General features: G+C 34.6%; 3 protein-coding genes and 1 long non-coding RNA gene across 17 annotated transcripts; 2 read left to right on the top strand and 2 right to left on the bottom strand.

Annotated features, from left to right (window-relative positions):
• The first annotated feature begins 384 nt into the window (after positions 1-384).
• Positions 385-9760, top strand: LOC7458651 (probable E3 ubiquitin-protein ligase ZFP1). 12 transcript variants are annotated; one of them, XM_024609768.2, is made up of 10 exons: positions 385-568; positions 1833-1880; positions 3572-3656; positions 3824-5362; positions 6642-6799; positions 7386-8129; positions 8218-8624; positions 8948-9046; positions 9133-9270; positions 9509-9760. In XM_024609768.2, the coding sequence occupies exons 5-10, from the start codon at positions 6700-6702 to the stop codon at positions 9656-9658; spliced, it is 1638 nt and encodes a 545-aa protein (XP_024465536.1). In that variant the 5' UTR covers positions 385-568; positions 1833-1880; positions 3572-3656; positions 3824-5362; positions 6642-6699; the 3' UTR covers positions 9659-9760. The 12 variants fall into 12 exon arrangements, with proteins under 12 accessions (XP_024465536.1, XP_024465533.1, XP_024465535.1 ...); XM_024609765.2 differs by having other exon boundaries at positions 2060-3656; XM_024609767.2 differs by having other exon boundaries at positions 1819-1880; positions 2060-3656.
• Positions 9761-9811: 51 nt separating this feature from the next.
• On the bottom strand, positions 9812-11641 carry LOC7468408 (ubiquitin-conjugating enzyme E2 20). 3 transcript variants are annotated; one of them, XM_002315260.4, is made up of 6 exons: positions 11492-11641; positions 11236-11263; positions 10712-10942; positions 10410-10473; positions 10271-10330; positions 9812-10153 (listed from the first exon to the last, which is right to left on the bottom strand). In XM_002315260.4, the coding sequence occupies exons 1-6, from the start codon at positions 11614-11616 to the stop codon at positions 10098-10100; spliced, it is 564 nt and encodes a 187-aa protein (XP_002315296.1). In that variant the 5' UTR covers positions 11617-11641; the 3' UTR covers positions 9812-10097. The 3 variants fall into 3 exon arrangements, with proteins under 3 accessions (XP_002315296.1, XP_024465543.1, XP_052312381.1); XM_024609775.2 differs by lacking the exon at positions 11492-11641 and adding an exon at positions 11355-11467; XM_052456421.1 differs by lacking the exons at positions 11236-11263; positions 11492-11641 and adding an exon at positions 11044-11219.
• Positions 10849-11732, top strand: LOC127905850 (uncharacterized). The gene is made up of 2 exons (XR_008060336.1): positions 10849-10989; positions 11452-11732. It is a non-coding gene; the product is annotated as an uncharacterized LOC127905850 (long non-coding RNA).
• Positions 11733-14359: 2627 nt separating this feature from the next.
• Positions 14360-18538, bottom strand: LOC7458650 (MLO-like protein 6). The gene is made up of 15 exons (XM_024609375.2): positions 18201-18538; positions 17880-17937; positions 17535-17776; positions 17268-17384; positions 17109-17169; positions 16822-16910; positions 16499-16573; positions 16312-16406; positions 16186-16235; positions 16051-16091; positions 15754-15927; positions 15619-15654; positions 15422-15489; positions 15236-15296; positions 14360-15143 (listed from the first exon to the last, which is right to left on the bottom strand). The coding sequence occupies exons 1-15, from the start codon at positions 18321-18323 to the stop codon at positions 14688-14690; spliced, it is 1746 nt and encodes a 581-aa protein (XP_024465143.2). The 5' UTR covers positions 18324-18538; the 3' UTR covers positions 14360-14687.
• Positions 18539-24116: the final 5578 nt, after the last annotated feature.

Below are 24116 nucleotides of genomic sequence, written 5' to 3'. Positions count from 1 at the left end.
TAGGTGAGGGTTACTTGGATTTCTGGTCATGGAAGTTACAATTGCTCTCCCCTAATTCCTCAAATACCCTCCCCCTCAATTCTCAAACAAAATCCTCAAATAATCAAATTCAATAAAGTTCTCGGTACTTATAATTAGGTATGAAAAAGAAATATTACAGCTACTGGAAAAAAAAAAGGGAACAAACTAACAAAGTACTAATTGGAATTTAATAAATCTACAAGGACAAAAAAAAATAAAGTTTACCTAAGGGGGAAAAAAAAAGAGACCAATGAAATCCCACAAGAAACAGGTTTATTGCCAGGACGGTCTCTAATTCATAATTAGCATACCTAACATTACATGCCACACTAATATATTTATATATATAACTGCCTCATTCTATAATTCACACCAACTTACAATTTAACACACAACTCTCTCCTCTCTCTCTCTCTCCTCTCCTCTCTCCTGGCGCCCTTTACCAAACAAAGGCTTCAATCATCTCTACAAAAGGACATCTGTAATTCTCCTCTCTCTCTCTCCACCGTCTGATCCCCGTAGTCAACTTCACAATCAAACGTCTCAGGTACTTTCTTCGGCCAATTCTCTCCGTTTTTCCCTTTTCTTCTTGACCAGTCTCCGTTGATTAACCTCTAATTTCCTCTGATTTTTTTTATTTTCTTTTGAAATTAAACGATCCTCTTCCAATTTAAATAATCGCGTTGATTACGTTTTTTTAGTAGATTTTTTTTTATGATCGTGTTTTTTTTCTCGCTCTCTGGATGTTTTGCTCCGCTCTCTTTCTTTTTGCCTCGGAATTGTATTTTTGCCTGCCTTTTTGGAATTTAAATTAGGGTATCATCGTTAACGATTTGTGAGCGTGCGTGCGTTTATTTGATTATTTTTTAGTGTTTGTTGTGCTGATTAGATGCTGTGTTGGTAGATTATGTGTTTTTTTTTTTACATAATAACCTTGAAATTTAGATTTTAGAGCTAATCTTAGGGTCATGATTGCTTAAATTAGGCACGGAACCAAATCGTATTGAAACTAGTGCGGGGTCCGATCCTCGTAAATCAAGCCCAGTTCGCGAGTTTAAAAGTTGTGGTGTTTCTATCATTGTCAATTGGTTGGTTTAATTGCGAGTTTGAAGCTCGAAGACCTCTTAGCTTGTGAAAATATAAAATTGTATTGTTGGTAGATTATGTTTGTTGGTTTAGTTGGAAAGCTATTTATTTCATGCCAATGATTTGCATCAGACATTAACTTAGTAGGTTTTTGCGCATCGATGTTGCAATCTGATTTTGAATTTACTGATTGATAATAATTTGTTGCTTGCATGGCAGCATGTGCTGTTTCTATATGAGAATAGGCATCATCGAATGTACTTATATTAGTATTATTTGAAAGAGAAAGATCACTTATAATTATTTCCAGAAGGCAGTGGTGGTTGCTGCTATACCAAGGCGGTAGGAAACTATTATTCTTTCTCAATTTTCATGTGATGCAATGGCATTGGATGGAACATTAGTCAATGCCCATTACTGCATTTCTTGTCTTTTGTCTCTTATCCTCGCATATGATTTTTTTAAATAGAAAGTTTTGTGTCTCTGATTTGATTTTAAAGGATTTGGTGTGTTACAATGTGACTATGATCTCATTCTATTTTTTTGTTCGTTTATCTAACAATGCAACAATAATCACCTGGTTTAGTGTTAGCAACTGTACCAGGAGTGCTTGTTTTGGTTTCATTAGCTGTGGATCTAAGGATATTATAATGGAATTACAGAGTATTGGGGTCCTGAATTAGCCAAAATTAAATTAATAAGATCATATAGTTGAATATTCTCAGGAGGGCAGCAGTATTGTTTTCTTGAAAGATTGTGAAGATACATTGCAGGTAAGATATGAAATGTTGTTTGATCATGCCCTCGGCTATGATTTTGATGACTTGCTAATTGTTTCTCAATTCTTTTCCTTGTTCATCGGTGCTTTGTTGCTAATCTGGGTTTTTTGGAACTAGTGGCTTGAGCTGACAAATGCAGCAAATTTCATTTCTTTTCTTGCTTAGATCTGCAGGTTCTGGTGACTTCAAAGATGGATTTACTAACATTTTTTAGAGAGGCGAGGTTAGATGCTTGATAACATCCAGGTTGTCATCAGTAGGTCGGCCTAAGATCTTTGGAGATAATTCCACTTATCCAAACTTAAATTGAAAGATTAGAAGTTTGGCAAGTTTTCCTCTCTTATTAGTTGTATTTCACGATTGCTGTTCACCATACTAAGATAAATTTGTTTATCTCTATGCGAGGGTCTACATCTCTGTAATATTACTCCATAAAGACTATGCTTGCATCATGCGAAACTGTGGCTCTGTATTAATCTTTTTGCCCCTATTTTTCTGTTGTAGTTGTAACTCCCTTCCAGAGCCATTTCCTTCTCATTTTTTGTGCCTCTAGCTTTTTTGCTATTAAAGTCATTATTCCCTAGAGAATGGTGTCCTTTTTTAGTGTAAGTGAAATCATCTAAAACCAGAATGATGATTTACCACCATAATTGTATTGACAAAGATGGAAAATCAATAAGCATGAAGTACAAATTTTAATATCATAAATTTAAATGTTGAAGTGGTCTTAAAGCTCACCCATTGACAAAATCAAATGGATGTAGAAGAACTAGACAGCTTCGGAAGAGAAGGAAAGAAAAACTAAAAATTCTATATAAATTGGAAGAAATTCTTGGACGTGTTATGAAATGAGAAGGCATCAAGCTCCCAGATCAGGAAAATTTGTTTGGTATTTAAAATCTTGAAGTTTCATCACAGGTAAATTTGCTAATCATATGAACGGAGTAAACATTAGAATTATAACTGTCACATACTATACCATCGAATGTGATGGAGAAGATTATATTGGGATTTTAACTGGATTTTTGGACCTTGTTGCCACTCTGTTTACCTATGCACTAATTTACAAGAAGAAAAATTATAAAAATATTTACCAATCATGTTATCAATTGGGTTCTGCTTTTCTCAGCTTTGTTGCTCTGAATTGAACTTTAACTTTATCCTAGATGTATTTTTTTTTCCACTTGGAGGATGGGAACAAAATATTCTTTGCATTCAGCAGTCTTATCAAATAAAAATATCAAGGCATCCTAGGGAGCATGTACTAGAGGTTTTTCCGAAGAGGTTTTGGAGGAAATATTTTGTGCCTGCTTCTGTTGGAGAAGCTATTTTTCCTAATGCTTAACTAAGTGAAGTCATCTCTTTCTTCTTTTCAGTCAATCCTGTTCCTTTTATTCCCTTAGTGTTTGATATTGCTGTAATCATTTGCTTCAGTGAGAGGAAGGCTTAAGTGATGAATGAGGACATGAGTTCTGCAATAGTTCCTCTTCTCAAAGGAATTCATGTATATTAACTTATTTGGAAGTTTTCATGCAGAAGGATGGTGTTCTAAGTTTTAAATATTTTAGTTAAGTCTTTTGCTGTCGGATTTAGGATCTGGTGCATGAAAGTGCTTTGTTACATCTGAGTTATCTGGTTTCATACATAATTTTATATATTCATAAACTAATTGAAGCTTCTTGCAGATACTTTTTCAGTTTATTTCTCTTTTACCATTCCAAGGGCTCAATGCAGATGTAATGGAGCTAATAAAATTGTACCATCCTATGGGTAGGCGGCACCTCTTTGGTGCTTTTCCCATTTCTCCACTTTTAATCATCAAAAGAATGATAATGTTTTTGCCCTGCTCTGGGTTTCTCCACCCTCCTATAGGTATAGGTGGCCAGCGAATGCAGGTTAATTGATGCTTTATATATCTGTTTTTGATTTATTATCAGGTACAGGTGAGCAAGGAACTGGTCTCCAGAGGATCTCTCTCTCTCTCCACATTCCTTAAAGCATTTCTGTTTTGCCAAACAATCTTCAGTCTTGAAGCATGCATAAACTTTATGCACCCTGTCTATAGAGTCACTAAATCTCTTAGCATTTCTATGAGGTTTAAGGTTTCCTAAGTAGAGCCTTTGAAAACAGCCGGAGCCCTTTGCCTCAGCTCTTCTTATATGTACTTCCATGGGTTCTTTAATTAAAATCATTAGTCACAGCCAACTAAATTCTAAAAGATTTCTGCAATTTGGTATATAGGAAGTTTATCTTTTATTGTTATAAGTATTGATCTAAAGTGCAAGTGGTATTGCCTTGCAGGCACTTATGGTCTCATTGATCACTTGAAGGGGATTTTCATTTTTGAATTCCTGTATTTCACATAAATTTCATGAATACATGCAGCTGCAATAACGTGCTAGAAATGAATCCTTGTCCTGGGAGATCGAACTGTGGGGCCTCTTAGATGTATTACTCTGATTTGAGGGTTATAGTCTCGTTCACATTGGGGATAACTACAAAATTGCCTTACGATTCAAGGCCTGAAGATTTTTCAATGCTCCAATTAATCTTGTATAGTGCAGTTTCATCTGAAGGATGTTGTGAGCTTAGAATTAGTTTCTGTCCCAAATACCACTAGTGTGGATGGAGTGAGCATTTTAGGTCACTACATTGAAAAATGAAAGGGCTCTTGGGATTTTCTTGTGCATTTGAGTGATAGTAATCTCACACCACTGAGGTTACTACCTTTCACAATGTGATGTTTATTTAGAGTGGCTCGCCTTTTGAGGCTCTTACCAAAAAAAAGAGATCATCAAGTTCTTGTTCCTTATGGTGATAGTTTTGTATTTGAAGAAGTGTCTGGCGGCATGGTTGCGGAGACTTGCTTGATGAAGAGGAGTATTTCATTGCATAATGGAATTCTGATGGTAGTACAGAAGATATAACTTGTCAGGATTGGGAGAATGATGGTTGTTTCCTGGATTTGAGAAATCTCCATTGAAATGCTAAAGTGAGAGAAAAAATGTGAAATGAGTGGCTGGAGTCCCTCATAGATGTTTGGAAAAATGATTTTGTCTCAGTTATCTGAAACATTATTTGATTGCGGCGGCATTTTGGGACACGTTGTGTTTCTGAGGGGATGTTATTCTATGTGCTCCTTTAGATGTTCTCTTCCCTTATATGGCTGATGTGATGCCCTTTGTCCATATCAATATGCTGTCAAGATATTACTTTGGTGCATCTAGGTTGTTGCAGCCTTCACATAATTTTCCAATCCAAAGCAATTCAGTAGTATTTCTTTAGCAAGCAGTAAAGGCTTTTCTTTTGAAGGGCGAAGTTTTACGTATCTGTTTTTTAACTTCGACAAATTTGCTAATCTGCTACTAGGGATGAAGACGTGGTACATTGCCTGTAGAATCCCTTATCTACAGAGAGAGAGTCACAATTGGACTTTGAGTAGTAGTTATGTTAGCATATAAAGACAGGATCTGGATGTATGTAACCATTTTTCTTTTTCACACATTTTCGTTTCCTTCTTGATGATGTAAGATATGAGGGCCTTATTTTCCCTTCTTCTATTATTATTGTTCTGTCATATTTTTCTTGGAATTTTCTGTGTTTTCCATAGGATTTTTGTCCCAGGAACAATGTATACTTTGTAAGCCTGCTTATTTAAGAGGCATTAAGACAGAATGAACTAGTTATTGTTCCCAGTTTTTTGTTATTTTTTTTATGGCAGTAGGGGATCAGTAGAAGTTCATTTCTCTTGAATTTGTTAGTATGATTTCTGTTTTCTCAGACCATTAGATTTTAGTTCATCATATTTTTTTCTTAGAAGTTCATTTTTTTTCTTTCTTGTTCTAGATGTGATGATATTTTCATAAATTACCTTCCTCAACTCTGTTTTTCTCTCTTGGCTCGTTTCCATTAGAACAATACTTATGTTTCTCAGTATTGCATGGCATTTTTTTGGAACTTTCATGGAGTGTTTGCTTTGTGAAAAAGTTGTGTTTTATTATTTATTTATTTATTCATTTATTTTTATCAGAACTCAATTCCTGATGGTAAAAATCATAGAAACATAACCTGTTATTATAATTGAAAAACTAGAAAATCTGTCTTCTTAGTATGTTTCCCAAATTTGAGACAGCCTGTTTTGCATGTCTCTTGTCATTTCAATGTAGTCTCTTTGGTTCCTAAAGCTTAATTATTATAATTTGACCCTGTTTTGCACTTCATTTTAGGAGTTGCTTGAGTGAAAGCATATATTGATAGGGTTCTTTTTTTCTTTTCATTTCTTTTCTTTTCTTTCTTCCCTTTGTGAGGGGATCTAATTTTTGTAGTTAATCACTTGACATGATGAACTCATTAGCGAACTTTTTCTTGATTTAGCAGGAAATTGGTACATGGATCAAATGGATAGAACTTTTAGAAATTGCTAAAATTCTATTGATTGTGATTATATTTTGACTTCTGTTTATCCATCTTAGTAATGAACAACTTTGCTGAAGAAATTCAAATGAATACTATAAATGTCATTTAGTCATTTCTTCAACCATATTTTCAAGCATTCTGGTTTTAAGGGCTTGGGCTTTCTGGCATATAGTAGGTGTATAATATATCTAAGTTTGAACGTCATTAGTTAATAAAGTTTTGGAGACAAAGCTTAGTATCATGCCTGCTTAGATGACATGTAGAAACTGATGTATAATTGCAGCACACATACTTGTACATACGGGATTGCTCTGATAATTGTAGATGACTTTTATGCAGGTTGGTTCTTCCTCTATTCTGAATCCAGAGCTTAAATTATCTTCTGCTGTAAGGGGTCATGGGACATAGACAAATGTTCAACCCTTCTCAATTCTTCGAGATGGAGCAGGATTGGAGCCATGGCCACCCAGCTGCTGGACAGTCCTATGTTCATATGGGTATTTTACTTCATTTTATGTTATTCAATAAAAATGCCTTTTGTAAGTTAGTATTTGGGTATTTTACTTCGTTTTATGTTATTCAATAAAGATGCCTTTTGTCTGTTGGTATTTCTTCAATACCTTGCACCAATGATGTCCAACTTTTGTTTAGATTGCCAGTGGGATGCAGATCAAGGGTTTGAATCTATCAATGATTATTCTAAGGGGAAACTTTTATTAACTCATCGCTTTAGTAATCTTTAACTAGGAAAATAGCTGCATTTAAAGATATGCAACACTTCCAGGTGCAGTATGAAGATTATAGGGTTTTCTTAAAAAAAATTCATGGCCCAATTGAAACAACACTCCTTATTTTTTGCCATTATTTTTTGCCATCAAGAATATTGGTGGAATTTGAATTATCATTGATATCAAGTGTAAAATTAACTGAAGCTGTCCATTGTGTTTTACCTGGGAGTTCAAACCTACTGCATGCCTTTTAGGTGTTTAGGGAACTGCTATTGCTCTTTTATCTGCCGACTGCTTACATCATGGCTTAGCCTTGCCTTGAAAGTTATTGAAGTTCTGAACAACGTTGTTGCAGGAAGGGCTGTTTCTCAAGAAAATGGTTCCTTTTCTCATCCTATCAATCCTCCTTCAATAGATGGACCCAGCTGTGCCTCTCGGCGGAACCTGGAAAACAGAGCTCTTGAGCATTCCTCTACATATTTCAGGTCAGAAGGTCCGCAAGTTCACGCTCCCCTTTCTGCCCCCCGACATGATGTATTCCCACACTGTCCAGCTGGTGGAAGCTTTTACCCTCCTCCAGAGCTCGAAGCTACCCATGTTCATTCTAATCACCACAACAGGCATGGTATCCATGAAGGTGAGGGTGGTCTCCTTGATCATACAATGAGTGCTGGAAGAGGGCCATTCAAAAGAAAAAGCCCTGGTGTTCCTACCTCGTGGGAAAGAGGTGGCACCAGCAGTATGTACAGTGCAGGAAGTTCCTCCAATTCTTTTGAACTTCACCATGAGAAACCAACTTCAGATTATAGAAATTACTTTTCAGAATCCTCTGGTTTACCTCCCTATATGGGTAGCAGCCTGTCAATTGGGGGTGAAGATCCTCCAAGGAATGTGAGAAGCAGATCTAGACTTGATTTGGAGCCCAACCCAAGGAGAACCCATTCATCAAGTTACACGTCCCATCCTTTTTCTTCAACATCTCATCTCCGAAACCATCCAGGGCCAGTGGATGTTGCTAACTTAAATGCTGACAGAACTGCTTATGAGCAGAACCAAATTGGTGTTCCACCTCCTGCACATGGGAGGTTTCATACTTCAGGTCAGTTTAAGATATATTGCTTTCTAACATCTACTCTTAGTTTTTCCCAAATTCCTAGGTAATTGTAATTTATAATTTACAATTGCAGAAAATAATTCCTTGAGCCATGAGATGAATCAGCATTATGCTGGAGGGAATCCTACTGATATTCGTCGGTACAACCATGATTCCATCTTAAGCAGAAATCCCATTGCACCACCACGACATCTTCATGGTTTTCATGCCCAGGCTTCAAGGGAGGGTCAGAACAGTTATTCTCGAAGAGCTATACCTACACGTCGGGCTGATATAAACTCCTCTCATCTCAGACAAGAAGCTGCTGCTGTCGAAAATGGTCAGCATTTTCTATCAGAAACCCATAGTTCCAGATATTCAAGACCACTTTTGTCTGGAGGTTGGCACAGCAATCATAGAGAAGGAAGGTCAAGGATATCAATTGAGAGATTCCAGTCTCTTTCAAATGTGGTGGATGTGCGTGATAGAATGGGATCTGAGGTGTGTGGTAATCAATTGTGACTTGTGCTATGGTTGGGGCTAGAATTTCATTCTGTTTTCTTTACTTTTCTTTCCTTTTTTTTGTTGTGCACGTGCACATGTCATGCTTGTTGGTGTGATTTACACGTAATCACGAGAGTGCAAGTCATAAGAGTGCAGGATGCTTCTGAGCTTTTTAAATTAGCCATGCACATCATATTTCTTTCACCTCTATGCAATGTGCATGTTTCTCCTCAAAACAAGTAGTTTTTCCCTTTCGGGTTTATATGTGATGGTTCTGATGCAGTTCATCGCCTGCTCACATATTTATTTTACGTTTGCAGGCTCTTATGATGTTAGATCACTCATATTTATATGGCTCCAGAAATTTCCTTGATCAATACAGGGACATGAGACTGGATGTTGACAGCATGAGTTATGAGGTTAGTAATTTCAGGAAATGACTTTTTTGACTGGCAGTTCTCTTGTTTCTCCCGAATTAAAACAATCTGCTATGTGGCCTGGACAGGAACTACTTGCTCTAGGAGAAAGGATAGGGATTGTCAACACAGGATTGCCTGAAGATGTGTTTTCAAAGTGCTTGGTGGAGACAAGATGCCATTCTTCAGACAAAGCCCAGGAAGAAACATCCTGTGCCATATGCCTTGTAAGTAATAGTTGCATAAATGGTGATTAATTTGCATCTGAGTAAACCTTAAGATATAGGTAAAGGTATCGTTAAGATTAAGCTTGACAAGAACAGTATCACGATTCATGATCTTGAATGGTGTAAATGTACTCCTCTGGAAGTATAAATCAGAATACAGGGCAGGATGCCCGTGTGAGAACTAATTTGTTTCCGCTGCTTAACATTTATGCACCTTGCTGGCAATTGCAATTGACAGGAAGAGTACAAGAGCATGGATAAAGTTGGAATGATAAGGAACTGTGGACATGTTTATCACGTCGACTGCATCAAGAAGTGGTTGTCAATGAAGAATATGTGCCCCATCTGCAAAGCACCTGCTGTTGCTGATGGTTCGAACAAGGAATGATTTGCTTTTACTTCCTCTATTTGATCTTGTTCACTTAATCTTGTATATAATAATTTGGTGATGGGATTTGATGACCATTTATAAAAATTTAATTTAAGCTCATCCTTCGATGGTTTGATCCAAGTCAAGAACGATAAAATGCCAAGCCAATCATGGAATCACAACTGGAAACAATTTATCTGCTTATATATCTTGAAAAACTTTCCATACAACTTTGTAGACTTTATTTTATAATAATTACAAAAAGAGATATCACTCGTTTAATCAGAGAAGGCAATGGACAGAACTATCCTGACAAATGATGCGGGTTTGAGTTCTTTAATATTCGTTCATACAAGGATCCAAACTGACTCCTGACTCCTCCCCTAAACCTTTAAAGAGCAACAGCGTGAAGTGCTAACATTTTCTGATGGCATCAAGGACAGGAGGAGCTCGCAGCTCAGCTCTCAAATGCTTCTCCAGCATAATACTGTTTGTGGACCTTCCTTTTGTAATCTGTGACAATAGAGAGCTCTTCAGTTCATCATGCTGACATAGAAGAACATATAAACAGAAGCTCGAGCTTAACATATATCCATAGCAGTTCTTAGACATGAAGATGGGATATCTGACCTTCCTTGTTACTCCAGAGTTCGGCAGCGTAGCTGTTCAAGGGACTATCCGGGTTGGGTTCTGCGTGAAAGGAACTAAATAGTTAGGCAAAAACAGGAATACGGACAAAGTTTAAACATGTACGCAAGTCCGAGCAGACCTCCCAAGAGACTTTGAATGGATAAAAGAATGGTTCTGCAATCATAAGCTGAAGACCACTTATCCTATGAAGACAAACAGAGAGGAGCTCATTAGTCAAATGAGAGAAACATATAAAAACAAGGCAACTAATTTCAATGTCGTGTGGATAAGGAGAGCTCGCTTCGACGGGAAGGACTGGACTTTGGCAATATCAGCGGGTTCAAACATCCTCAAATAAATTGGTTTCACCTAATCTCAATATCATTTTAACATCTGCCATCTCCCGCATCCCTTTAACTCTACAAGCACAATGATTGATACCTGGAGAATATCAAGGCATATGTTCCCAAATTGATCAACATTTGGATGGAAGCACATCGTCTCAAATTTGATCTGGGGAGGTTTGAAAGGGTAATCTAGAGGAAAACGTAGAGAGAGCTTGTACGATAATCCCTCATAGGCAGTTCCCTCTCCACCCGCAATTGTACCAATCCATGCAAAAATGCTCTCGCCTTCAGGAAAAGCTGACACTCCAAGATCTCCTCCAATCATCTGCAGAAACAATGTAAGATAAGTCCAGGCCATCATCAACTGACACGGTAAAAAACATAACTCGATTTTAATTTCTGCAATTGTGTGTGTATTATAAACACCTTCTAACCCCACTCGAAGGGATTCTTTCCAATATAGCCATTGCCAGAAACACGATGCAACAGTCCACCGTAAAGTGCAACAGTTCTAATTCAGTGGATAAAATCAAGACTGGTGACCAGATTGAACATTAAACATAAAAAGTTGATCATTTTTTACAGGCAAGAAATAGAAAAGAAAGGATTTTTAAATACCATGAGAGACATTAATTCCTTCTGTAACCTGAAAAAAACAATAATCAAACAGAACCCATTAAGATCATTTCACTGCCTAAAAAATCAAAAACCCAAGAAATAACATATCTGATACTAACAGGTTCAAAGCTTCTATCTTTCTATTAATTCAAAGAGACCCAGAAGAAGAAAATCAAAATTAACAAACGGGTTTTTCTTTTCTTTTTTTTCCCCAAGATTCCTCAGGAAGCAAACAGAAAACTCAAGAAAGCGAGACCTCTGAGAAACGGAGGTGGTCTCAACTGTGTTAGGAGGAACAACAGGTTGCTTCGAAGGAGTTGCTGGTACATGTCGCCGATACTGCGTCGAGTTATCGACCGTCTCATTTGGCCTAACCTCCATGATGTATTCTTACAATAAAAAGAAAAATCAACCAAGTAGATTCTTGCAATGATCAAAATCAAGGGTTGCTATGCAATCAACAAATTAATCAAGTTCAGGTTTTTAACTTTCGATTCTCTTTCAGTATTGTTGTTGGGGATTAGTTGTCTCGTGGTGGTGAAAGTGCTCGAATATTTTTTTTGTATTGAGAGTGAGAGTATATATAGCACACAGCCTGCCACGACATGCTCTGTTGAACAATACTTGTGTTTTTCAGCTGGGTTTTATATATATATATATATATATATATATATATATATATATAAATTCTAAACCATCCTAAATATCTATCTAGCTGAATCTTTGAAATTCTTTAAAAAATTCGAATTATGATCTTTAACGCGTTTATATGTTTTTTCCTGTTAATTTTTTATTAAGCAAACCTTAAAAAATATCGCCCAAGTCTCAACTTTGCATCCAAATTTTTTATTATTATTAATTTCATCATTAATTCTCGATCAAAGACTTCCATATAATAATCTTAAGGTTTTTCATCCATATTTTTATTTAAATTATACTTTATTATATAAGAAATAACATTATTTTATAATTAAAACTTTTTTACAAATGTTCTAGTTAATTTTTTTAATTAAAATAACATCATTGGGCCTTGGTTTTTGTCTCTCATTCCACTGTTGAAAAGGAAAAGGTACTGCAAGATGTCCACAAATAAAATCATTTTTCTAACTCAAGCACAACTAAAGTAATGGATTTAGCCAGGTGGCAACTTCCCTATGCTGATAAATGCAAGGGATAAAGGAATCTTCAAGGAAAGCCACAAGTAGTGGGCAGAGTCAAAGCAATCTTTAATCTTTTCTTCTTTGAAAATGAATCTCCAATAAAAATAGAAAAAAAAAACCCACATTTTATGCACAAATAAAGTTCGAATCAAGCTTCATTATGATTGAAGAAAGCGAATCATCAACTTTCAATAATAACAAGAATAATCATCTAATCGGTGGTTCACTAGTAAAAAATTGGGATCAAAAGATTTATTCATCTTATGGTCTCAGGTTCGACTCCTGTAGTTGCTAATATGATGGTCACTGAAGTTTTACATGATCGTTAACTTCAGGATCTGTGAGATTAATCGAGGTGTGCACAAGCTGGCTCGGATACTACGTTAATTAAAAAAAAAAATTCAGTATTTATCTAACAAATGTTTTGTGCTCTCTACCCCTAACCTTTTAGGGCTTCTTTGTCACTGGGCCTCCAAATTTTGCTTATGGGTTTCTAAGATTCAAGCATTTCTTGTTATTGCAATACATGAAAGCAGCATTCAACAGAAAAAAATCAGTGCTTTGGAGACATGTTCTGCTCATGAGACCGTCAAAGGAAATGATTTTTAACAGAGGCATCTTTATCAAAAGCCCAAGCCCTGCCTGCACATCCTACGGCACGATACTAGTATATTCGTTCATGTTTTGCTACGGGTGGAATTATTTTAAAAAAAACCTTAAAAAATATTAAGAATATGAAGATTTTTTTAGCAATATCATTAAATCTAATCAAGCGGTTCAATTTTAAAATATGTCAACCCGACTCCTTGTCTAAGTCGAGTTTTGAATTATCTCGTGAGAGTTAATTCAAAAGAAATCATTCAATTTAATAGGTCTAAAAACAATTTGAATGATTGGTAAAAACAAGACATAGCTTTTGAAAAAACTTAGAGATAACAAAAAAATAATAAAATTGAAACGATGCCAAATTAAATCGACCTTAGTCACCCTACGACCTGAGTTGTGGATTTTAATAGGATTAATAACTTTGTTGTTTTTGTAAATTATTCTTTATTTAATTTTTATAATAATATTAAATGCTTGCAAAATCGGACACCCGCCCTAAAAAAGACATTTATTTGAGATCGTGATAACCCTATAGAAAGTAGAAAAAAATAAACCATGATTTTTATTTCCTAACCAATCCAATATTGAAGAAGAGTTAAATAAAAAAAAAACAATTAAAAAAATTAAAGGACCAGAAACTTAAAAAAAAAAAAAACAGGTTTGTGAATCGGATAACCCTAGTCAACACATCAAAATCGCAAACCAGGTAATGGACTCTATTGGGATTAATAACTTTTTTTTTCTAAGCTATTGTCTATTTAACTATACGATAAAAAAAAAATTGACGGTCGCAAAATCGAGTATCAAACCAATATTGCAACTTTTTTTATGATTATGACAACCTCATAAAAAAAATAAAAAAAAATGAAACTCAATTCTCAATTAGCTCAATATCAAAGGATTAAATGAAAAAAATAATTCTTTTTAATAATAAAAAAAGTTAAAACTCGTTAAACCCGTCAATAAGATCATGAACTTTTTAAAATTTAATAATATTTTTTTTTCAAAATCATTTTTTTAACTATATGTTAAAAGGAAATATAAATGATTATATAATCAATTTTAATTAGAAAAAAAAGTACCCTGCTAAACTCGTGAACTAGGGCAATCAGAGTTTCTTAGCTAAACTTGCAAATCGGGTCATTGACTCCATAAAATTTAATAACCTAATTTTTTTAAAATTATTTTTTTATTTAACTAAATTTTTTAAAAATAGACTTGTTGCATGTGATTTTTTTTTATATTACGATAAACATATAAAGGGAAAATAAAAATAAATCATCTATCCCTGTAAACACATTATAATAGACTAAATTTTAAAAAATTAATAACTAAAGAAAAATAAAAATGGGTCAAAATGCAAAAGAAAAAAAAATACTATTATAATTCATAGTGTTATTGAAAATGCTAAACCTTATAGCTTTATACTGAATACACTTACACTATGAGACGTCTGGTTTTTTGAAAGGGTTCTAAATAGTAATACGGGGAGAAAAAACAAAGGTTTAAAAAAGAAGAAGAAGAAGCAAAACTAATGCCTTAAACCATCCCTGCCTGTGCTGCTTTCAAGTTCCTATACTCTTTTCTTTTGGGCCCAAGTAGGTTTCTATTTTCTCATGTACAAGAAATGAACACATGACACGTAAACAACAATTGCTGCACAACAAATCCTGTATGCATCTGCTATCACTTACTAAATGTGAAATCACGAGCACTGCCAACGTTAATTTCATGCTGCTCAGAATGGATGGGGCCTGGCCCTGGAGGCAATTGCACCGGGTTTGGATCTTGAGTTTCTATGACCTGGACTTGGTCCCTAACATCAGGACTTCCATGGTGTACAGGCTCATTGAGTTCATGATCGTGTACAGAATTTGCTTCAGGATCCCATTGATCATTGTTGTCATAATAAGAATGCCTTGGAGAATTCTGGAAACTATCAGGAGCAGTGCTGCCACGGAAGTTGTGCAAGAGATGAACAGGCGACATGCCATAAGCGGGAGTTTGTGGTCTGCTTGACATTGGTGTTTGAGACTCAGAGTTCTTGCCATGTTTACTTTGCTTTTTGGCTGTATGGTGCCAGTTTTTGAGTGCTGCTGCCACTCGGTCGTTAAATACGGTTGGTCTCATGCTAGAACCCATCTGCGAGATCACAGGAAACAATGTCATTCACAAGATTACAAAATGTCTTGCTGCTATGAAAACTTTTAAGGCATTTGAATCTCAATACTAACCTGTGTCACTAAAGCATAAAGAGGCAGAGTCACATAACTGCATACTATCTGTATGACAACCCTGAAAAGTTCCAATGTGCATTTTGTCAGCAATGCTTAAAAATTTTGAGCTAAAAATCCTAATTATACAGAAGTCTTTAACTAGGTTAATATTTTCATGTTTTTCAATATGCTAATGAAACTCACCCCAATGTGATCCTGATGACAATACCCTCAGTGTGAGCATGGTAGCAGGACTTTATTGTGAATTCATACTGAAAGATAAGGGAAACTTAGTTAGGGTCTATTCTTCTTCTTCAAGGGAAAAGGGTATAAGATCATTCTTTGGAAGTGAAAAAAAAAATCCTAATTCATGTTAAAAAGAACACGGTAGAATTGCTTACCACACTCCATATGAAAAAAGCAATCTGAAATGCATTCTGCAATGAAGAAGGTTACAAAGACAACAAGTAAGCATAGGCGGGTATAGTATTAAAATGTTCAGATAAAAGTGAAGGTATATGGATGTGTTGGAGTACCTGAAAGAGAACTAAGTGAATGAGAAAGAGAAGGAATCGTGGGCGTCCAAACCAGAAAAGGTCATCGCCTGGTATAACCACGAGAGCACCCTTAACCACATCTCCTCTCTCTTGAATCCTTAGCCCCATTTGAGTTATGATCACTTGTAGCTTAGCTCCTATCAGTAAAATTATCTGCAAAATTCCCAATTAAATGTTATGATGACTTCCTCATGCTCACACAACTCACAAGAGTAGGAAATTTATTAATCAATTTAGAAGGCAAAACCAAGGGTTTTGTAAGACATTTGTACTCACAATTAAAGGGATAAATGGTAGCCAAAACTGAGAGTTCCATCCTGTCACGAATAAGGAATAGATTCTTAGCCCTTCAACCATATAACTTTTAGTATCTTGCATTTTCTGGGAATTATATCGCAATATTATGCTTACCATGTGTATTAGTCAACAGGAACAACACTGCAGTGAACCATATTATCGGACTGCATACACAAAGTAAGGTTATTATTCTGAAATAAACAAGGGTAATTTAGGGCTCAAATGATTGCGAGAACACACCTGATTCCCACCACAACTTTAAAATCCTCATCAAGTGATCTGCTGATGTACTTTTGGAAGTTAAATCTTGTTTCACTTCCAGGGGCCAAATGTGCCTGTAGAAAATAACAAGACATTGTAACTCGAATAACGAGAATTCCTTGTCAGGGTGAAAGGATTCGAGTACAAGTGTATATTCTCAACGCACCATGATAAATCCATGTCTCAATGTCATATAATCAACCTTGGTAACAGATCCAAAAAACTGTCTGAAGAAACACACCTGATATTGGGGCAACAAAAAAAAAAGAACAATGAGTTTCATATAAAAAATAAACTCCAAGTCCTGAAAATATAAGGTTGCAATGAATTGGCATGCTAATCACATCATTTCTATAGCGAAACCATTAATACCGTATCTTAAGTTCAGTACAGATTATGCAGAATGTTTCAGTGGTTTTATCTTCATAGCCCACATTTTTCATTTCATAATGGCAAATTCCTCTACAAAAAAACGCATTCAGTACTTACAATCCAAAGGAGAATCGATGACTTGCTCCATAGTTGCAGATGCCTCCTTCCAAATGATGTCTCTCTTGCAAACCTAAACCTCTCTGGATCTGCAAGCCATGAAGACATTTAAGTAATACTTAGTATAAGATGACTAAAATAGAAATAGTTGCCACTGACTAGTTTACTGAAAGTCACTTCCATCCTTGTATGTGTAATTTTGCATCTTTGGTGAAATTTTAGGCAACAAATTATGAATGGATAATTGATCATTAAGCTAAGCTATGGACTAAACACTAAACACTTACCATTATGGTATTGGTACTCAAGGGTTTTTGTTTCATCCTCCCATGCCTTCCACTTTCTCATCTGCATTTCAAGGAGTATTGAAGAGATCGATCCATCAGAAAAGGGGAAACAAACAAGCATTTGAGAAAAAAAGTATACAAATGGTAGTATTGCAGTACCTTGGTTCTGCCTATGAAATAGGTAATTATGCAATAGAGCACATGAACAACTGCTAGTACGAAGATGAAAATATGGAGCTGGTGGATACCATATGATGATACAAGGGCAACTTTTCCCTGAAACATATGCAAAGATCAATGCTAAAAATCGGCTGCTCAAAAACATCGAGTTCAGCAGAACATATTATGGACCTACTTTTACCAATCCTAGCACATTTTTCCTAAGTTGAAATTGGTATTCAAAGATTATACTGATCTTATTCTTACCTTTTCAGCACATTTGTCATATTTTGATGCTAAAAAACGTCTATGACTTTCACCGGAGCCCAAGAACTGAAGGAGCCTTCGACGAGTGTTATCAGAATCATCATACTCTGATACCTTTTTTTTCTCCTGGTTCTTACTGCAAGGATGCCAGGTGGCTGCTATATTCCCCGGAATGCAAATATCAGAGATTGGTCCTTGTAATATTGTTAGGAGCAAGGATATGAATCCCATAAGCATGAGCTCTGCAATTTTTAATTTTTTTTTTAAAGTAAGAACAGAAAGGATTAGTTAACTTGGTTTCACTTCAAAACTGGCAAGAACTTATCAAACTAAAAAAGGGGTTACCTGCTTTAACTTTTTCAAGTGCTTCAACTAAAGCTGGCTTGTGTTTTTTCTTCAACCACTGTAAAGAAGTGCAAAAAAAAAACGTCAGGTCTAATCAACGTACGCAGCCATTCAAATATTCAACTCTTTCAATTTTGAGGGCTGGCAGGAGTTTAGTTCGATTGTCAGAACTGCTATCACTTATTTTTCATGAAAATAAACTAAAAAAAATAAAAATTCAAAACATGCTTGCCTGCTTTCAAGACTAATCAAGTTTTAAATTACCTAACATGGTGCAAGTCATCTACCTAGCTAAACCATTTAATGAAGGCAAGAAAATACCTTTTCTACAACATGAATTAGATGCTCGATGACGATTGAAATGGCAACCAAAACGAAGCAGACCACAGCAACAGCCCATGTAGGTGTCTGCTCAAGAGACTGTGCTTTGCCTTTTGAAGCCATCCTGGTATATAGAGCTTCTACTGGTTAAAACAACAGGACCCTCCCTTCGAAGATTCACCAAGAATTGTTAAACAAGAAACAGAACAGAGAAGAGTGGCCAGAGATTGATGCTACAAGGCTTAATTAGCAAATTCAGCACAAAATTAGGCAGAGCTCGGTTACTTTTCTCTGCACGGAATTTCTTTCTTCTTGTGTATTTAGAGAGAAATACTTGGCTTCTTGTTTTATAAGTCTTGCAGGGGCATATATGACATATATGCCAAGACCCAAAACTTTGACTATTTCAAGGAGATTAAAATATTTGACCGAGAAAGAACAAAAGAGTGCAAACAAAAGAACGCGCAGCGTGAATTCGGTTCGTGAGATTATTCAATGTATGTATAAATTAACTCGAATAATCACGTTAATAAAAAAAAAAAATAAACCGCAGCGCAGGAAATAAAAGCAAAACAAAATAAATAAACAAGTCGATAAGGAAATTTCTCCTGCGATAAAATAAAATAAGAATGAATCCTAATTTGCGGGCTCAGTTACCGTAGTACTGGTGATTGACTTGGCTACCAGTCACAACTCTGCCGCCCATTGAATTCTTGTTTCAGACCAGTATGTTTGTTTAGAAGAAATTTAAATTATTTTTTTATTATTATTTTAATATATTGATGTTAAAAAAAAATCTAAAAAAAATATTTATAATATAATTTTAAGTGAAAAATGCTATACACCATAATACCAAATATATCATAAAAATCCACATGTGCTCTATCTATTTTGAAGGATTTTATGTTCATCTTGCCAGGGTTTATTTGAGATTTTAATATTGATTACGATAGATAAATAAGCATTTCCCTTAACATTTATGTAGTGTTTGTAAATGTAATAGCGGTTGTTTTTTAAAGTGTTTTTTGCTTGGAAATACATTAAAATAATATATTTTTTATTTTAAAAAATAATATTTTTGACATCAGCACATCAAAATGATTTGAAAACATCAAAAAATATTAATTTGAAGTAAAGAAAAAAATAAATAAATAATATTTTTTTCAAAAACACTTTTGAAATGCAAAAACAAACAAACATTTAATAGAGCAATGTTATTAAATTTGGTCTGGCTTAGTAGATCAACTCGAGATTTTTTTTGGGTTATATTTCAAAAAAAAATATAAGAGAATTGACTCGATATGACCCCACTAAAAATCATGATTAATCCACGACATGGTTAACACTCATTAACTTTTTTAAAAAAAAAAATAACCTGATTTAACTTATATTAAACCATCCTACCCATGATCCAAGTTTTATATCATATTGACCCCAAATCAAGTGTAATAATCATGTCGTAAAGCAAGACTGACCCGGAATTAGTACTCGTGATTTCTTTGCAAGTATCAATTTTTTCTTAATTGACCGGCGTTACTTCTTTAGTTGTCGTTGTTGCTGTTTTTTGGAGAAAATGCAAAATTTACAAAGGATATGCGGTAGACAGAGATGTCTGTAACCCATCATTTTACCATCAAAGAAGAGCAGTCTATTATAACATGCACAGAGAGGAAGGTTGGCGGTAGGAATTTAAAGTTGAAGAACATATCACTGTGCACGCAGAAATCATTAACACACAAAAAAATATGAAAAAAAAAATATAGACTATGGATTGAAATATAACTTTTTATTTAAAAAGAGTCAAGGTAAGATTTATATAAAATAATTATTAAACACAAAAAATGGCCACAAGAATTATAGATTGCAGACTAGAATATAACTTCTTTTATTTATTTAGGAAGGGTATTATATAAAATAAAATTGACTGGATCAAGCTCTGTTGACTTCACTAGATGGATTAAATTGAAAACTAAGTGTGTAAGAATTTGACCAGCACCTCTCCAACACGCACTAATTAATGTTCATGTGTTTATTTTACAGATTTAGCATGACCCTTGTGAAATATAAAGAATGAAAAAAATGTTCATAATTAATCATTTAGTATTTATTACTATAATGGTATTAAAGCGATGGAGATAATGGGAAGAATAGAAAGGACATGTCTACGTATACTAGTTTTGAAAATATATAAATTCATTCAAGATTTATCATTAATATAAATTTATTTTTTTATATTTATTTTTTATTTTAAGACACTAGCGAACAAAAAAATCCTATTATCTTCCACTATATAAAAGCTTTGGAGATAACGAGGATAAAAAAAACATGTTTTTGTATACTTGTTTTAAAAATACAGAAATTCATTCAAGATTTATCACAGATAAATTTATTTTTTAAAATCTTTTTTAATAGCATGTTTTACCTCTTTTATATATTTTTTATTTTATTTTAAGAAACTGGCAAACAAAAAATTCAACTGTCTTTGCTTTGCTTGATAATAGAGATTTGACCAGAATACTACCTAGTCATAAAACTGTTTCTCGTGAAGGCATATCTGGCCAGTTTGTGTCAGCAGCAGCGTAACTATATTGAGCTCATAGGATTAACATTACTATAATATTTCTTAATCTTTGGAGATTTTGTACAAGAATTTCTTCAAGGAACGAATCTTTAATCATATTCCCCAGCTCAAACTCCAGGTTCTAGCTAGCTAATAAGAACAGCTGACTTTGTATTCCTATATATCTTGCTAATATACTATTATTATAATAAGATCGTATCTAACAACTGACAAAGTCGTAATCGACCGATCGAAACCTGTCCCTGTTCTAACCGATCATCAGCTTAATTTAAAAAGCCAAGGCACAGTTAGCATGCTCAAAGAAGTCCACCGTTCTGATCCAGAACTTATGAGCACTTTTGCCGTTAGCTAGGAACCAATGGGGGAAATTCTACCACTTCTAGATGGCAATTATTAGCGAGGATATATATAAAATTTAGACATGCTTGTCCGAATTCTCTAGCAAGTCCTCCCATTGAATTTAAAATGTTTTCGAGGACCAATTGGCTTCCCAATTTGACTGCAAGGAATCGAGAAATGTCCAGTAAGTCTGGCTTATATTGCAGTGGAAATTTACAAGCAGACTTGTTTTGGTGATTGAGTCTCTCCCTTTTGTCTCCAGGGCTGCTTGTTGTGGTTAGAATTTAGAGTTTTCAATGGTTCTTGAACTGAGTAGACCGTTTAGAAGGGGCTGGTATACAAGGGAAAATTAGGCAATTATCATATAAATTTTAAAAAAATAAACGACTTACGTAATATTAAAAAGATTTAGTAAAATAACATTTTTTTTTACTTATCATGGTTGAAAAACACTATATTTATTAAATGTTATGTGACAATTAATTAGTATCGCAGTTGAAAACTACAATAAAATTTTAATTAATATGGTGATTTAGAACTCTTGCAATTCTTGTCCTTGAAAATTTGTCTTCCATGTCCCTTCATATAAATCTCCACCCAGACTTAAGGGTCCAGCGATACTCTCCGGAGCATATATTTTGTCTCAAAAGAAAAGTATACAAGGGGGTATGGTGAGGTATTCAAGAACTGCTCACATCTTTGCAATGGTCAGAGATCGAGGTTCAGGAGAAGAAGGGGGGGGTATGCCTAAACTGCTCACACTTTAGGCATCATCCAGACGAGATAGACAAGGAAAATCTTAAAACGGGCTCGAGGAAGGCTTTGAGAATTTTCATTGCCGCTGGAGCAATGGAAGTGGGAGACTTACCGTAGTAATGGCCACAGAATAGCCTGTGGAGGTATAGGCGAGAAGGATTTGGAAGAGTTCTTGGACACAGTCACAATACCTCAAGGGCTGAGGTCAAGGGAAGAGAATTGGACCCTATTATTGTTTTTAAAAAATATGATTGCTATTTTATTGTGTTTGGAATTTTTTTCCTTTCTTTTCAACTGGGCCAATAATCCTCCTCGATTTAGTCATTTCACAAGCTTACGTCAGATTAATCATTGAGGTGATTAATTACCCGTCGCCAAAATTAGTAGTTTACAGTGCACTCGTTGTCATCTCTTCTGCAAGCAGTTTTATTGTCAAATTAACAATTATATTATATAAAAACTCAAGCTATGAAATGTTTTTTTAATATGAAATTTGAATATGTTCATATTGTCTTGTACAAACAAGAATTAAAGTAATTGTTTTAGTTGTTACATAAGATTTTAATATATAATTTATATTATTCTATAATAAATATAATTGAATAGACTTTCTAGCCAAAAGAAAGAAAAAAAAAAGAAGGTGATTGAGCTGGCCTATTTATCATGTAACCAAATTGAGATAAATGTTTATAATATCTATAAATGGTTACCGACATTGTTGAATAATTGAATATAGCTCCAAGTGCTGTGTCCAATTGTGTGAAAGGGGAAAAAATAGTTATTAGGGCAGAATTGGAGGGCAGAACTCTATTCAAGCTGTGGCGAGTTCACTTAAGAAATCGCGGGTTCACTTCAACTCATACAATATTAAGTAGTTTGTCATTATATTTATTTTTTAAAGGTTACCAGTTTGAATCTTATAAATTTTATGGCTATTAAAGGTTTAAATGGTTATTAACTTCAGGACTCATGGGATTAGTCGAGATACTTGTAAACTAACCCAAACATCTATATTAATTAAAAAAAAAAAGAAGTAGCCTGTCATTTGTAAGACATCCCCGATCCCACCCCACACTTTCTCCCGTGGTCCTAGAATTCAAAGCTAGCTAGGTTGGCAGGGTCGTTATGGGGGGACTTTAGGGACCATGATGACCGTTGACTGCCCTTGCCCTTGTTATGGGGGGGGGGGGGGGGGGGGGGGGCGCCCACTTTAGGGACATGATGAACCTTGACTGCCCTTGTGACCCTGGAAAAGGGGTGCTGGGTCTTGGTAGGAGAGTCTATCGTGTGCTTATTCGTTCAGAGACAATGGACTAGCTCAATGTTGCCGGCTAGGTTCAATGGATTCTCTTCTGCTGGGATCCATCTCTTACCTGATTGTCAAATTAAAAAAAAAAAAAAGAAATTCTTAATATACAATGAGTTTTGCTAACAAGAGCACTTGTCAAGTAGCATTTATCCTGATTAATGACTAATGATCGATGATTAATATACTCTTTGTCCTGATTCCTTTAACAGAGGATAATTAAGGCAGTGTTTGATTACAATCTTGACCTGACATAGACAAATAATGGTAAAAAAAAAGCTGTCCTGATTTCTATGACATAGAGTAATTAAGGCAGTGTTAATACAAAAATAATAGGTAGAATTATGTTTCGTCGAAAAGAAATGGATATAAAATAAATATATTTATAGAATAATTTTTAAATAAATTTATATATTTTTAAAATAAAAGGCACATGAAATCATGTTATTTTTTTACGTGTTTAGTATTATAGTATATAGTGTTTTTCTTTTAAAAACATGCTAAAATAAATTTTTTAGAGTTTTTTATTTTTAACATCATCATATTAAAATCATGAAAATACTAACAAAACCATCAATCCTATATATTTTTTAGGCCAGATACATTTTTTGAAAAGTAATAAAAAATCAGAAATGTATTTTTTATTTTCACGTTTTCCTCTCTTGGACACCAAATCAGAAATCAAACACGTTGAGCTTTTTAACAGGGCAACCGCTACTAGCTTTGCCCGCATACAATTCATAGGAATTAATTACCAGTTGATATAAGCTGTTTGGAAATGCAGTGGAAATAATGTTTTTAAAAAATTAAAAATTTTTTTGTTAAAAATAAATTTTTTTATGTTTTGAATCGTTTTGATGTATGTGCTGATCTTAAAAATAATTTTTAAAAAATAAAAAAATATTATTTTAATACATTTTAATATAAAAAATAC

Source organism: Populus trichocarpa, chromosome 10, assembly GCF_000002775.5.
Source record: "Populus trichocarpa isolate Nisqually-1 chromosome 10, P.trichocarpa_v4.1, whole genome shotgun sequence".
NCBI classification, from domain to species: domain Eukaryota; kingdom Viridiplantae; phylum Streptophyta; class Magnoliopsida; order Malpighiales; family Salicaceae; genus Populus; species Populus trichocarpa.
Note: the sequence above shows the minus strand (reverse complement) of the source record. Positions and strands in the feature narration are given on the sequence as shown.

Excerpts from the sequence above, each read along its gene's own strand:
- LOC7458651 (XM_024609770.2), top strand. The coding sequence starts at position 6,700 with ATGGGACATAGACAAATGTTCAACCCTTCTCAATTCTTCGAGATGGAG. Across the intron at positions 6,800-7,385 it reads ACAGTCCTATGTTCATATGG|GAAGGGCTGTTTCTCAAGAA; the intron begins GTATTTTACTTC and ends ACGTTGTTGCAG. Across the intron at positions 8,130-8,217 it reads TGGGAGGTTTCATACTTCAG|AAAATAATTCCTTGAGCCAT; the intron begins GTCAGTTTAAGA and ends TTACAATTGCAG.
- LOC7468408 (XM_002315260.4), bottom strand. The coding sequence starts at position 11,616 with ATGGAGGTTAGGCCAAATGAGACGGTCGATAACTCGACGCAGTATCGG. Across the intron at positions 10,331-10,409 it reads CATTCAAAGTCTCTTGGGAG|AACCCAACCCGGATAGTCCC; the intron begins GTCTGCTCGGAC and ends CCTTTCACGCAG. Across the intron at positions 10,154-10,270 it reads ACTCTGGAGTAACAAGGAAG|ATTACAAAAGGAAGGTCCAC; the intron begins GTCAGATATCCC and ends CTATTGTCACAG.
- LOC7458650 (XM_024609375.2), bottom strand. The coding sequence starts at position 18,323 with ATGGCTTCAAAAGGCAAAGCACAGTCTCTTGAGCAGACACCTACATGG. Across the intron at positions 17,385-17,534 it reads ATGACAAATGTGCTGAAAAG|GGAAAAGTTGCCCTTGTATC; the intron begins GTAAGAATAAGA and ends CATATGTTTCAG. Across the intron at positions 16,236-16,311 it reads AAAGTTGTGGTGGGAATCAG|TCCGATAATATGGTTCACTG; the intron begins GTGTGTTCTCGC and ends TTGTGTATGCAG.